This window comes from Seriola lalandi, unplaced genomic scaffold (assembly GCF_002814215.2).
Source record: "Seriola lalandi dorsalis isolate HSWRI2012SDOR001 ecotype SW California unplaced genomic scaffold, Sedor1 jcf7180002052274, whole genome shotgun sequence".
Lineage (NCBI taxonomy): Eukaryota > Metazoa > Chordata > Actinopteri > Carangiformes > Carangidae > Seriola > Seriola lalandi.
Genome location: NW_019522827.1, coordinates 1,813,477 through 1,828,535, shown reverse-complemented (window position 1 = coordinate 1,828,535; position 15,059 = coordinate 1,813,477). Strand labels below are relative to the sequence as shown.

General features: G+C 39.0%; 2 protein-coding genes across 15 annotated transcripts; both read left to right on the top strand.

The window, feature by feature from the left end:
* Positions 1–4,087: 4,087 nt before the first annotated feature.
* Positions 4,088–8,094, top strand: LOC111650464 (uncharacterized). Of its 3 annotated transcripts, none has more exons than XM_087172312.1 (2): positions 4,088–4,158; positions 5,174–8,094. In XM_087172312.1, the coding sequence occupies exon 2, from the start codon at positions 5,177–5,179 to the stop codon at positions 6,410–6,412; it is 1,236 nt and encodes a 411-aa protein (XP_087028438.1). In that variant the 5' UTR covers positions 4,088–4,158; positions 5,174–5,176; the 3' UTR covers positions 6,413–8,094. The 3 variants fall into 3 exon arrangements, with proteins under 3 accessions (XP_087028438.1, XP_023256140.1, XP_087028437.1); XM_023400372.2 differs by having other exon boundaries at positions 4,106–4,196; XM_087172311.1 differs by lacking the exon at positions 4,088–4,158 and adding an exon at positions 4,202–4,372.
* A 602-nt stretch (positions 8,095–8,696) lies between these two features.
* LOC111650463 (uncharacterized) lies at positions 8,697–13,704 on the top strand. Of its 12 annotated transcripts, none has more exons than XM_087172302.1 (5): positions 8,697–8,714; positions 9,635–9,717; positions 9,816–9,907; positions 10,238–10,313; positions 11,411–13,704. In XM_087172302.1, exons 3-5 carry the CDS (start codon positions 9,819–9,821, stop codon positions 12,695–12,697), a joined length of 1,452 nt encoding a protein of 483 aa, XP_087028428.1. In that variant the 5' UTR covers positions 8,697–8,714; positions 9,635–9,717; positions 9,816–9,818; the 3' UTR covers positions 12,698–13,704. The 12 variants fall into 12 exon arrangements, with proteins under 12 accessions (XP_087028428.1, XP_087028429.1, XP_087028427.1 ...); XM_087172301.1 differs by lacking the exon at positions 8,697–8,714 and adding an exon at positions 8,723–8,892; XM_087172303.1 differs by lacking the exon at positions 9,635–9,717 and having other exon boundaries at positions 8,700–8,714.
* The last annotated feature ends 1,355 nt before the right edge of the window (positions 13,705–15,059 follow it).

The following is a 15,059-nucleotide window of genomic DNA, read 5'->3' as shown; positions in this document are numbered from 1 at the left end:
CACACACACACACACACACACACACACACACACACACATGCATAATGTTCCACTGCCTCTTCATTCCTCTCATTACCCATGTCCTAAAACTGTCACAACTCATAAATAGTTTAATGCCTTTATCACAGCTAAAGTGGTTTTTGCACCTGGGACTTACATGCTTATGCGGGTAGAAAAAATAGCTTAAGCAAAGAATATGATACTGTGGAAGTTTTTGCGCAAGGTTGTAGGTTCAGTTGAAAAACTGCTACTACTCAAAATGTAAACTGAGATGGCACTGATGTTGAACCATCATAGTTGATCAGATTTTAAAAATGTCATTTGTGGAGCTGCTATTTACAAGGCACACATTTGGACAATTTTGTGCATATAGAATATTAAAAGATGTGTCATATCTAATAAGGCATTCTTTGTTGTGGTTTATTAATTATTATTAATGTGGCGCTTATCTGAAAAAGTAATTGTTGTTTAATGTTTGCAATAGGACAGCTGCTAGTGTATGTGCACTGGAGGCTTACGAATTTTACACTTAATTTGCATATTGGAGCACAAGTCATAGCATCATGATTGTACATACACATTTTAAAATCAGATTTAAGGTGAGCACAAGCCCTCTGAGACAAATTTGTGCTTTATGGTTTTGACCTTTGTGGATAAAATTGACTTTACACAAAGAAACTTTCTCAGCCTGATGTCAGACTCTGAACATACATCATTTTGCAAAATGAGAACAGTTGTTTGAGTGGACGTAATCTTTAACATTTGACAATGCCATCGGTTGCAACAATTGAATCCTCTGGGAAAGTTGGCTCTTTAGAAAGTGGTACCAAAAGGATGAAATCATAATTTGAGATTTCATAGTACAAAATATCACATACTCTTAACTGTAAAATTACATAAATATATGTACAAAATGTCTATGCTCCACAATTTCATTTTCTTCTTTTTCGTTACATTACAGATTCTCTTCTATCTCTTTTTGCATAAGAACACTGATGTTCATCAACTGTTGCATAATGCCATGTATTAATAACATGCATTTTTACATGAATGCCCTGCGCCGTCCTCAACTTAAATTGCCCGACTGCGTATGGGTTGAGTGAAGGGTGTTAAAGAGTTCAGCAGCCTGTCCGCTTAGTACTCTTCCAGTCTGGGTGCATCAAGAGAGCAGCAGATGTTGGTCTAGATTACAGCTGGATTACATTGTTTGAGCTGCTTTCCTCTTTAACCTGAGGCACTTGTTCAGTTCTGTAACCAAAAGATTAGAGGTGGTCACCAGTCTGTATGAAAACACTGAAACGGAATAGGAAAGAAATAACATGTTTTTCCACCCTTGAGGGAAAGAACCCTCATATTTTCTGTTTCTATCTTGGTGTAATGATTTGGAGAACCTAATTTCTGAACAACAGTCAGAGGAGAGATGGCATAGTTTGATTTCCCATGCTCTAAATTGTTCTTTAATGTCAGCTAGGATAGGAAAGTGATTTTGATGAATGAAATTCCCTTCGGTTTTCAGTATCTCACAGATATTAAAATGGCCCAGGGTCACTGAAACAGACAGGCCTTACTTACTGATCTTTATTGGATGACTTCTCTTAGAGATGGAGGACCACAGAGTCACAACAGGGATTGGTGGATGTGTTTTTTTTATATAACATGCGTTTGGGCTGTCCTCCAGAAGCTCATTCTGCAGCTTGTTTTCTGGTCAATGTAGAGCCATTTAACAATCAGTTCTCCTACTTCAAAACAAAAGGGACCCATGAGCACTGAGTCAAAAGAACACACCACCAGAATTTATTAACTACTATATGACAAGCCCAGACATTATCTCTGTGCTCATACAGAAGAGTCACTCCTACTTCAAAGGATTGAGTACATGATGCAACCCCAACTGAAATAAATGAAATTAAGATGGATTCATTACATTGTTTTGCTATCATGATGTAGAAAGATGACGTCATGATAGCACCATGCACCACCGTGTGGTGGAAAAATGCTATAAGATTCATCCCAACTCCCTTGGAACACCTAGACCTTTTCTTTGTCACATTTCTCAACAGAAAAAGATGGAGCATCATTATGCCAATTTCTGCAGATTGCAAGATTGCAAGGTTTAAGTTAGTATTTAAGAATTGCATTACGACGACTGACATTTTAACCACTAGTCATTCAGTGCATTTATATGGATGCTAATACCTGGTTCCCCTGGTTATGGTTTGTGCATTTAAACATAATATAACAGGTTGCTGAAACATGGAAAAGCCCTTATCTTGGTTTTGAAACTATAGGCTAGCTGGATTGTTTTATGTTTGTGATCTAAAGGTATCACAATCTTTATTACTTTACTTTTATTCTAGCTATCTTTGAATGATTTGACTAAATACAACAAAAGGAAAAATATTTAAATTAAAGAATAAATGTCAACCATGTATGAAATTTCATATTTTGGATAGAAGTATACAGTCATTTCATGGTCCTATTAAATTGCTTTGTGTTTTACTGAAAGGATTTTCCAATGTTTGGTCTACCCTCATTGATATATATACACAGTAGAAAAACAAAACAAGAAATTTTGAAAGTAAAATTTGTTACAGGACTTTGTTACACAGTTTTGCACAGTTTGTTATTTTTATGAAATTGAGCACAAATATTCCTTAAAATCAGTTTAGTGGAATTTAGAAATGATAGCTACTTGGTCCCATTTCCAAACGTGCATATTGGAAGACAGTGACAACCAACGTCTGGACAGTACTTATCTGATCTTTTTGCTTTTACATCTATAAGATACATAATGAAATTCAATCTAAAAGCAATTGCTGGCAGCAAGTCAAGCAAAGTAGTCAAGACGTCCCTCTCCCCAGCTATCTTTACCAGCTCTTCCTGGGTGATCCTGAGGCGTTCCCAGGCCAGATGAGATACCTCTCTCTAGAGTGTTCTGGGTCTACACCGAGGCCTCCTACCAATCGGACATGCCTGGTAGGCCTCCAATGGAAGGCGCCCAGGAAACATCCTAAACAGGTGCCGGAACCACCTCAACTGGCTCCTTTCAACGCAATGGAGCGGCGACTATACTCTGGATGTTAGAGCTTCTCATCCTATCTCTAAGGCTCAGCCAAGCCACCCTGCGAAGGAAACTAATTTCAGCCTTATACCGTTGATCTCATTCTTTCAGTCATGACCCAAAGCTCATGGTGCATGCTGAAGGTCCCAGTCTGACGAGAACCAACAGAACCACACCATCTGTGAATATCAGAGGGAATTCTGAGGCTCCCAAACAAGACACACTCCTCCCCCTGGCTGCGCCTTAAAAACTTGTCAATGAAAATCACAAACGTGATAGGTGGAAAGGGACAACCCTGGTGGAGGGCAAAAACCACCAGGAACATGTTGGACTTTCTGACCAAGAATCAAGACACAACCCTCACTTTGGTTATACAGGGACCGGATAGCTCATAGCAACGGCCCCAGTACCCCATATTCCCATAGTGTCCCCACAAGATCACTTAAGGGACCTTTGTCTTCTCTTTAGATAATGGACCAAAGGAACTCACTTGAGCCTTCAGACAGTCAGTCACAGTCCACTGTCCCACTGTCTCCTTCCATTCATGTTCCTCCCAAACTGAGAGATGGTGAGTGTTACCATGTCTTCATTAGCTACAGCAGCACTGTCCACGAGTGGACCCACTGCATCATCAACCAGCTGGAGTCCTGTGGCCTGCAGGTCTGCTTTCATGATCGTGACTTCATTCCCGGGCGCACCTTGTTGGAGAACATGTCCGAGTTCAGCCAGGAGAGCCAGAAAGTCTTGGGGAGAATCGAAGTAGGGTTAAAAAAAGTCAAAATCAAGATGTATTATTTGTCCAATAGATGACAGGTAAATTGTCTGTCTGATAAAAGCTCATTCTATATTTAGAAATAATACCTGAACATGTAGGCAATCACTCTATAATCCTACCTGACATACCTGCAGCCATGTGAACAGCAGAATGGATTATATCCCTTTAACAACCCTGAAAGCAGAACAGTGAAGAAGTCTTAAATCTTTTTCTTGAGTTTTACAGTTGGTTCTTGTTCATCCACAGTGTGATCAGTCTTCATTACTGTACCACAGGAGTCGCTGGTGTCTCCTGGAGGCCAACACATCTCTGTTGCCTGAAGGTGAAGATGATGTAACTTAAGCACTGTTGTCATTAAAGGTACAGTCACTGTACCAACATCACCCATGTTGGAATTCCACTGGCAAAGACTATATAGTATACACTATGCCTTTAAAAGAGTCCTTGCAGTGCCATGTTTTATTTTTCATTTCCTACTTCCTTATACTGTTGTTGACTCATTGCTGCACTTTTGTTTATCTGTTTGTTATCTAAAGGTATGAAATAACTTTTACTTAACTTTTTTTAATTCTACTATTATTTGTGAAACCAATGATTTGACCAAATACAACAGGAAAAAAAAAATTACATCAAAGAATGAATGTAAACCATGTAGGAATTTTGATGCTCAATTTTTGTTTAAACTGTTTAGACAGAGAGGTTTGGATAGAAGTATACAGTCATTTTGGAGGCTGTAGTTTCTGGTCCTATTAAATAGCTTTGTGTTTTAGTGAGGGGTATTTATTATGTTTAATCTACCCTACTTGATATATATACACACACACAAAACTGAAAATCATAACCTGTGTACAAATTTCTTTTCCACAGGACTTTGTGAGACTGTTTTAGACTCCGTAATATTTATGTAATGCACTGGAAATTGCGTACATGTATCCGTTAACAATCATCTTAATGCACTTTTAGAGGTTTTTTTTTGGAAATGATAGCCATTTGTCCCATTTCCAAGCCATCTTAAACAATGGTGTAAACCTGTCTGGCACAAAAATGAAAGAAACACGTAAGCATAAACAATTCACTGCAGCTACACAGTGAAATTCACCATCATGTTGAATAAACAACACTCTGACACATACTGAGATTAGAAATGTCAGGTGTTTATTGTTTTGTGTCAAAGCCTCAGATTATGATTTTAATTTACTTGTCTCTCCACACTCAGGTAGTGACAGGATTAATTTCCAATAGACAGTATTTTATAAGTGAACCATGATCATAAATAGTATCCTTGTAAGGTATTTACAAAATATGAGTTGATGTTCTGACCTTTGTCTTCTCTTTAGATAATGGACCAAAGGAACTCACTTGAGCCTTCAGACAGTCAGTCACAGTCCACTGTCCCACTGTCTCCTATTCATGTTCCTCCCACACTGAGAGATGGTGAGTGTTACCATGTCTTCATTAGCTACAGCAGCACTGACCACCAGTGGACCCACTCCATCATCAACCAGCTGGAGTCCTATGGCCTGCAGGTCTGCTACCATGATCGTGACTTCACTCCCGGGCGCACCGTGTTGGAGAACATGTCCGAGTGCATCCAGGAGAGCCAGAAGGTGCTGCTGGTTCTCAGCCCGGAGTTTGTGAGGAGCCGCTGGTGTCTCCTGGAGGCCAACATGTCTCTGTTCAGAGACTGTCTGGAGAGGAAACCCATCGTCCCAGTGCTGCTGCAGCCAGGAGTCTCAGTTCCTCCTCACCTCTGCCACCTCACCTACCTGGAGGCCACCGACCCTGAATTCATGAATAAACTGCTCAAGGTGCTCTGCACCCCCAACCAGCAGCTTCAAGGGTCCACTGTGGTGCCCTTCCAGGCTCCCTCTATCTACAACGGGAAAGCCCTGCAGCCTTTGACTGCTGTCAATGATGAGGGACTCAATAGATGGGACTGTGGTCGGTTCAGTGACATGGAGGTGCCAGACCAACTGCGCCTGATCATTGAGGACCAGGAGAAGTACAGAGAGGCTGTGAGGATGATCAACAGTGTTTCTCAAAAAGTGTGGCTGCGTCCACTCTGGCTTCGAACACTGATTGGCTTATGTTTTGGATTGTTTCTTACAGTCTTGATAATGGGTTCTATATTTCTGCTAATTGTTTTTTCTGGACTATTGGTGATCGTTACTCCTTGTTTCTGGTTTGTTATAATTGGGTTTTTTATTCAGTTTGGTCTCTGGCAGAGAGATGATGAGAAGTACATTATGAGGGAGATGCAGAAAGCTGTAGGTCAGGCAAACATAATCCTCTCTGAAGAGAAGGTGTTAATGGGCTGTTGGTCCAATTCAAAACTCTATGTGGTGTATGTTTCTCTGGATGGTTGCAAACGTGAGTTTGCAGAAACATTTTCTGAGCAGACTGGTGCTGAGGACATGTTTCAAAGAGCAATGATCTACTTCTCATCAGGTTACGTCTCCTGCCTTGCCAAAAGAAACTTTCCTTTTGCCCAGTCCAGCTCCACTGGTCACCTGGAGGGAGGGGTGTGTTTCTGTCAGTATGTCTCGCAGCAGCTGAGCAGGGGAGAATGGCAGTAGAGGTAAAAAGGAAATCAAGATGTATTAATTGTCCAATAGATGTCAGGTGAATTGTCAGTCTCAGAAAAGCTCATTCCTCACATATACATGCCCTGGATATATGAATATATAAATTCATAACATATTAAATACATCAAATACACATAGTAAAATTTATGTATGCAAATATTAAAAATACATGCTGAATTTTTAAATGGTATTTTAGGTTGCAGTCATATATGTTAATATACATTTAGTTTATATATGCAAGTTTCTTAAAACGACATGCATATAAAAATTCTATATGCTTCTGCATGTTTATCTTATTAATTGGTGTGTCCATTTTGCCATTCTGGGAAAGTGGAACCCACTGTTTATAATTTCGGATTGATATATATTTATGCAACATACTGTATGTCTATAATATAATCATAGATACACAAACACAATTTCTAATAGATGTCATATATCATTTTTATGATAGGATAACAGGATACTGTGGGGTTTTTTGTGTGTGTTTTTTTTCAGCAAACTCAATGGAGGCATAAAGCTGACGTTTTCTTTGGCCACTTGCGCTTCACTGATAAATGTTTTTATTTTGCCATGTACACTTTTCATGCCTTTTCTTACATCTTTGGTCTTTATAAAGTTTACTAGCTTTGTCTTTTAGTTCTCTTGATTGCACGATTACAACCGCACTTCTTTTTGCATGAACAGGCTACTTACTATTTAGCAACACTGAGTTGCTTGAGAACGTTTGATTCTGCAGCAAGGGACACGTTACATATTTTGGAATCTATTGTTATACTTGAAATGAATTGAAAATATTCTTGTTCTTCAGCATATTGTGGCATTTGAAACTATCGGTATTATAAGAGAAGTCATGTTTGCCACAAACCTAAACGTATTTGAGTATCTGTGGTACCATATATTACATGTGGGACTGTTATAAAGTGGGTGACGACACAGCACTTGTCCCCCTTTTTGCCATATTGTGAACCAATTTAGTGTTTTTATTTACTTCCATCACAACCAGAGACTTTGCACATAACTATCCTGGGTTTGTTTTTGTTTTGCATTTTGTTTGGTTACAGTTCACACACCATCATTACTTCTGATTGAATTAAAACACAGATGGGTATTGTTAAATTTAGCTATTGCATATGATTTTCTTTCTCTGTTACTTACCATACCTACCATGTGCTCCAGGGACAACAGGAGGACACTTCCCCTATACACTTGGTTACATCATCAGTGATGTCACTGGGGTACACTATGTATGGGGGTAGGTAAGGAGGGAAAGTTGATTGATTTTGTGTTTATTTAGTGAACGTTTAGTTTGATTTATTGATAAATAGTTGTAAATGGTAGATGGAGGTGTTCCTATAGGAAGGATTGGGAAAACCAATAACTTTGTTACACCCCTGTTTTCAGGAAACACATGGTTGGCAGGTATGGTACAGCCCCGGTTGGCTCCAGTTGATGCAAGGAGCTATTTAAGCAATTGCTTTAGGTTGCTGGTGAGGAAACATCAGTGCAGCCATGTGCATGTGCTGTTCACTTATGTTACTATGTGTTTACTTATGTTCAGCTCAGCCAAGTTAACTGTTTATTTAGTTTTTTGGGTTTGTACATATTTTGTGTTACACGTGCATCACGGTGCCACTTTCTGTGTAAATAAATTAGTACTTGTGAAACATGAACACAGTTTCTTGAATCTGCCTAATGCAGTACCTCTAAACACACACTGGTCAGGCCCACCAGCAGGTACCAGCAGGATGACTTGGACTAGTTTATATCGTTTATCGATTATATTGTTTTAAAATTGAATGTATCTTTAATGAGAATGTAGCAACTGATCAAGATATAACTGTATTACTAGAGGCTGAGTCATTTGGGTGTTTCTATATTTCATGTGGTATTTATATTCTGTTTACATCACAATCCCAAACACATTGAGTTTTGAAAACAACAGTATGTTCATTAAAAGACTTCATCTTATTTAGTCATGTTTTGTTTTTTTAAAAATCATATTCCAATTTATTGTTTAAGATAAACCTTTGCTGTAACTTACATTACATCCACACTTAAAGTCACTTTAATCAGTTATATAGCGCAGCAGCATGATCACTGAGCACGTATGAATGTGTGACTCTTTTAGCTTTACCAGTAATGCCACCGTGCCTGTGTGATGTCCGAGTGCGTCCGGGAGAGCCAGAAGGTGCTGCTGCTTGTGAGGAGCCGCTGGTGTCTCCCGGAGGCCGATTTGTCTCTGTTGCATGAAGGTGAAGATGATGCAAATTAAGCACTGTTGTCATTAAAGGTACAGTCACTGTAACAACATCACCCATGTTGGAATTCCACTGGGGAAAGATGTGTAGATTACAGTGTGCCTTTAAAAGAGTCTACACAGGGCTGTGATTTGGTTTTCATTTTCCTCCTTCCTCATACTGTTGTCGGCAGCTCATTGCTGCACTGTTTTATGTGTTGATTGTCTAAAGGTATGAAAAATTTCTTTTTTTCTAGCTATCCTTGAATGATTTGACTAAATACAACAAAAGGAAAAAATATTTAAATCAAAGAGTGAATGTGAACCATGTATGGACTGACTCTGATACTCACTTTTTGTTGAAACTTTAGGACAGAGAGGTTTGGATAGAAGTATACAGTCATTTTTGAGGATGTAGTATATGGTTCTACTAAATAGCTTTGTGTTTTACTGAGAGGTTTTTCCCATGTTTAGTCTAACCTCATTGATATATATACAGTTGTAAAACAAAACTGAAAATCATAACCTGTATGAAAGTGAATTTTTTACTAGACTTTGTTAGATTGGTACATTTATGTAACACACTGGAAATTGAGTTTATCCTTTTAAATCAGTTTAACGCATTTTTAGTGGAATTTAGAAATGATAGTTACTTGGCCTATTTCCAAACGTGCATTTTGGAAGACAGCGACAGACAGTGGCTGGGCAGAACTTATCTGATCTTTGTGCTTTTGAATTCATAAAATACGTAATGAAATTCAATCTAAAGTAATTGTGTGAACCTGTCTGGAACAAAAATAAAATAAACATGTTAGAAGATTCAACAATTCACTACGACAACAAAGTGAAATTCACCATTATGTTGAATAAACAACACTCTGACACATACTGAGATTAGAACTGTCAGGTGTTTATGGTGTTGTGTCAAAGCCTCAGATTATAATTTTAATGTACATGTCTCTCCACACTCTCAGGTAGTGACAGGATTAATCTCAAATTGACACTAACTGCTAAGACTCTGTGACCTCACTAACTTCTTCCTTAGACACTGTTGAAGGTAAATACACTTTATCGCTGAACCATGATCATAAATAGTATCCTTGTAAGGTATTTACAGTCTATGAGTTGATGTTCTGACCTTTGTGTTCTCTTTAGATAATGGACCAAAGGAACTCACTTGAGCCTTCAGACAGTCAGTCACAGTCCACTGTCCCACTGTCTCCTTCCATTCATGTTCCTGAGACATGGTGAGTGTTACCATGTCGTCATTAGCTACAACAGCATTCAGGAGAGCCAGAAAGTCTTGGGGAGAATGGAAGTAGGGTTAAAATAAGGAATCAAGATGTATTATTTGTCCAATAGATGACAGGTAAATTGTCTGTCTGATAAAAGCTCATTCTATATTTAGAAATAATACCTGAACATGTAGGCAATCACTCTATAATCCTACCTGACATACCTGCAGCCATGTGAACAGCAGAATGGATTATATCCCTTTAACAACCCTGAAAGCAGAACAGTGAAGAAGTCTTAAATCTTTTTCTTGAGTTTTACAGTTGGTTCTTGTTCATCCACAGTGTGATCAGTCTTCATTACTGTACCACAGGAGTCGCTGGTGTCTCCTGGAGGCCAACACATCTCTGTTGCCTGAAGGTGAAGATGATGTAACTTAAGCACTGTTGTCATTAAAGGTACAGTCACTGTACCAACATCACCCATGTTGGAATTCCACTGGCAAAGACTATATAGTATATACACTATGCCTTTAAAAGAGTCCTTGCAGTGCCATGTTTTATTTTTCATTTCTTACTTCCTCATACTGTTGTTAGCGACTCATTGCTGCACTTGTATGTGTTTGTTATCTAACGGTATGAAAAAACCTTATTACTTTACTTTTTTTTTTTTTAGCTATCCTCTGTGAAACCAATGATTTGACCAAATACAACAGAAGGAAGAATATTTAGATTAAAGAATAAATGTAAACCATGCAGGAATTGTGATGCTCAGTTTTTCTTGAAACTTTAGGACAGAGAGGTTTGGATTGAAGTATACAGTCATTTTGGAGGATGTAGTTTCTGGTCTTATTAAATAGCTTTGTGTTTTACTGAGAGTTTTTTTTCTATATTTAGTCTACCCTCATTTATATATACAATGGTAAAACAAAACTGAAAATCATGATCTGCATGAAAGAGAAAATTTTCACTGGACTTTGTCAGACTGTTTCAGACTCAGATATGTTCATGCAGTACATTTGAAACTGAGTAGGTACATTTTTAGTGGCATTTAGAAGTTATACCTTCTGATTTCCAAACATGTGCATTTTGGAAGACAGCGACAGACAGTAGCTGGGCATAACTTGAAATTCAATCTAAAGTAATTGCGTGATCCTGTCTGGCACAAAAAATAAGCTAAACATGTTAGCCAACAATTCACTACGACAGTACAGTTGAATAAACACCACTGTGACACATATACAGATTACAATTGACAGGTGGTGGTTGTTGTTTCAAAACCCCAGATTATGATTTTAATGTACATGTCTCTCCACACTCTCAGGTAGTGACAGGATTAAGTTCCAATAGACAGTAACTGCTAAGACTCTGTGACCTCACTAACGTCTTCCTTGCACACTGTTGAAGGTAAATAGTTACTTTTAAAAAATTTTATAGCTGAACCATGATCATAAATAGTATCCTTGTAAGGTATTTACAGTATATGAGTTGATGTTCTGACCTTTGTCTTCTCTTTAGATAATGGACCAAAGGAACTCACTTGAGCCTTCAGACAGTCAGTCACAGTCCACTGTCCCACTGTCTCCTTCCATTCATGTTCCTCCCAAACTGAGAGATGGTGAGTGTTACCATGTCTTCATTAGCTACAGCAGCACTGACCACCAGTGGACCCACTCCATCATCAACCAGCTGGAGTCCTATGGCCTGCAGGTCTGCTACCATGATCGTGACTTCACTCCCGGGCGCACCGTGTTGGAGAACATGTCCGAGTGCATCCAGGAGAGCCAGAAGGTGCTGCTGGTTCTCAGCCTGGAGTTTGTGAGGAGCCGCTGGTGTCTCCTGGAGGCCAACATGTCTCTGTTCAGAGACTGTCTGGAGAGGAAACCCATCGTCCCAGTGCTGCTGCAGCCAGGAGTCTCAGTTCCTCTCCACCTCTGCCACCTCACTTACCTGGAAGCCAACGACCCTGAATTTATGAATAAACTGTTCAAGGTGCTCTGCACCCCCAACCAGCAGCTTCAAGGGTCCACTGTGGTGCCCTTCCAGCCTCCCTCTATCTACAACGGGAAAGCCCTGCAGCCTTTGACTGCTGTCAATGATGAGGGACTCAATAAATGGGACTGTGGTCAGTTCGGTGACATGGAGGTGCCAGACCAACTGCGCCTGATCATTGAGGACCAGGAGAAGTACAGAGAGGCTGTGAGGATGATCAACAGTGTCTCTCAAACCAAAGTGTGGCTGCGTCCACTCTGGCTTAGACTACTGGTTACATTGTTTGCTACATTTTTTTTAATGTTTATCGTAGCTGGTTTTGGAATTATGCTAGCTTTAATCATAATTGACTACGATATTTCCAAAAACAAAAACACAAATCTTTTTAGACTGGTGGTGCTCACTAGTACTTGTTTCTGCTGTGTTCTTTTTGCATTTGTTATTAATCTTGCTCTCTTGAAGAAGGATGAAGAGAATTACATTTTGAGGGAGATGCAGAAAGCTGTAGGTCAGGCAAACACAATCCTCTCTGAAGAGAAGGTGTTAATGGGCTGCGTGTCCAAATTAAAACTCTATCTGGTGTATGTTTCTCTGGATGGTTGCAAACGTGAGTTTGCACAAACATTTTCTGAGCAGACTGGTGCTGAGGACATGTTTCAAAGAGCAATGATCTACTTCTCGTCAGGTTACGCCTCCTGCCTTGCCAAAAGACACTTTCCTTTTCCCCGGTCCAGCTCCACTGGTCACCTGGAGGGAGGGGTGTGTTTCTGTCAGTATGTCTCGCAGCAGCTGAGCATGGGAGAATGGAAGTAGAGGGATGAAAGAAATCAAGATGTAATCTGTGATGTGATCAAGATAATTGAGAAATCAAGTTAATTGTTCAATTCATGTCAGGTAAATTATCTGTCTCAGAAAAGCTCATTCTTACTTAAGAAATATTACCTCAACATACACTTAGGTGACATACCTGCAGCCAACCAGCTTGTATTGTGAGTGGAGTAAGACGAGCCACTGAGAGTTTTTAAGGGCAAAATTACGGCAGTCATGTCAGCAACAGAACTGATTCTGTCACTTTAACAACCCTAAAAAGCAGAACAGTGAAGAGATTTATATCTTCTACTTCCTGAGTTTTACCATTGGTTCTTGTTCATCCGCACAGTGTGATCAGTCTTCATTACTGTATCATAAATAGGTATGAATTGACTTTATTGTGAATTCTGTGTTGTCCTGATTCTGTGTGATTATAGTTTTTAATCTTCAAAGGAGTAATATGACGCTGTAGGTTTTTGCATGTGTGTGTGTGTGGTTGTTTTTTCAGAAAAATCAATGGTGCCATGAACGCTGACGTGTTCTTCAGCAACTTTTTCATGATTGTGCTTCACTGATAAATATTTTTAGTTTGCCATGTACATTTTCATCATGGGTCTTTATAACTCCTACTAACTTTGTATTTTAGCCCTTTTGATTACAGGATTATGACCTTACTTCTTTTCTCATGAGAGGGTACTTTCTGTATATTTATCAACACTGAGTTACATAAGAAGGTTTGATTCTGCAGTGAGTGACATCACATTACACTTTATAGATTTGGGAATCTATTGTTATAGTAGATATTAATTGAAAATAAGTGCTGTCTGTGTTTTGTTTCTTCAGTGGCATTTGAAGCCATCGGTTTCATTAGAGAAGTTATTTGCGAATGATTTGTACTTTATTACATGTGGGATTATCAGGATGACTTGGACTATTTTTTATCTATTTTGACATTGACTGTTTTTTATTTGTATTTAGCAACTGAACAAGATATAAATGTATTACTGAAAGCTGAGTCATTTGGGTTTTTCAAAATTTCATGTGGTATTTACCTTCTGTTTATATCACAATCCAAAACACACAGAGTTCTGAAAACAAAAGTATGTTCATTAAAAGACTTTACCTCATTAAACAAGTTTTTAATCATATTAAAACTTATTGGAACATATTGGAATCTTTGATCAGGATTTGTGATTTGAATCACAGGTGAAGAAAGCTGTGCAGTCATGTTTTTATCATTTTAGAAATATAGCTAAGGTTACGTCTTTTATTCCAGCCACAGATCCGGAGAAACTCATCCATGTTTTTACTGCCTCCTGCCTTGACTACTGTAACTTCCCATATACCTGTCTCATTCAGAAATCAATCCACCGCCTACAGTTTGTTCAAAATGCTGCAGCCGGCTCATAACTCAGTCCAAAAAATATGTTCATATCGAGACTGTCATCCTGTGAAAAAAACGAGCCCATAGGTTGTTTGTGCAGCAGGTTATTACAACCCATAGTTATGTTTTGTTGTTAGGCAACATCTAGTGGCCTTAGTAATTATAACAGGAGCAAAGGGAAAACTGAGGTGACGTCATATATTGAGGCGACAAAGTCCACAGGTGGAGGAGGTTGAGGTGGATGGAATGGTCAACAATAGACAGATATATGATACAGGAAAGCGGTGTTCTATTTTCATGTGAAAGTAGCAGTTTATGTTGTTTCTATTGTCCATGAGCGTTCGACAAAGTTAACAACATTGTTATTGTTGTAACCATGACAACAAAGATCATCTAATGTTGAGGAAGTACCTATATTAACCCAAATCATAATCTTTTCCTAAACCTAAACAACTAGTTCTAGAGCCCAAACCTAACCAAGCCATGACCGTTATTCTAGTAAGCATGGCGATGAAGGTAGGTCCAGCGCTCTTGATACAGTCGGCGTGTTTTTTTATTGTAACCATGACAATCAAGGTGCAGTATGCCTGCCACCGTCGGGGCGCTATTTCAGGAGACAATCCTATACACTAGCTGTCCATTTATTTGAGGATTGGTTTTAAAATTCTTTTAATTGCTTTTAAGGCCAGGCTTGGGCTGGCCCCTCCTTATATTTCTGAGCTTTTATCCCTCTACGAGCCGGGACGCAGTCTAATATCCTCTGGTAGTTCATTTCTTGCCCTTCCAAGGTCTAGGTTGAAAACCAAAGGAGGCAGGCCTTTGCTGTCAGGGACCCTAAACTTTAGAAAAACTTGATAAGACCCAAAGGGTCAGTTCCATGTTTTATCTTACTTCTTAAGACACATATTGTGATGTCTTTTTAATTTCATCTACATTTTACTTGTACAGATTTGTTTGGATGGTTTTTATTTGAATCAGCTC

What these genes read in the sequence shown, in the direction of transcription:
- LOC111650464 (XM_087172311.1), top strand. Translation starts at nt 4,223, where the DNA reads ATGTTGGAATTCCACTGGCAAAGACTATATAGTATACACTATGCCTTT. An exon ending in TATCTGTTTGTTATCTAAAG is followed by an intron (nt 4,373 to 5,173) that starts GTATGAAATAAC and finishes TCTTCTCTTTAG; the next exon opens with ATAATGGACCAAAGGAACTC.
- LOC111650463 (XM_087172302.1), top strand. Translation starts at nt 9,819, where the DNA reads ATGGACCAAAGGAACTCACTTGAGCCTTCAGACAGTCAGTCACAGTCC. An exon ending in ATTCATGTTCCTGAGACATG is followed by an intron (nt 9,908 to 10,237) that starts GTGAGTGTTACC and finishes GTTCATCCACAG; the next exon opens with TGTGATCAGTCTTCATTACT. An exon ending in CACATCTCTGTTGCCTGAAG is followed by an intron (nt 10,314 to 11,410) that starts GTGAAGATGATG and finishes TCTTCTCTTTAG; the next exon opens with ATAATGGACCAAAGGAACTC.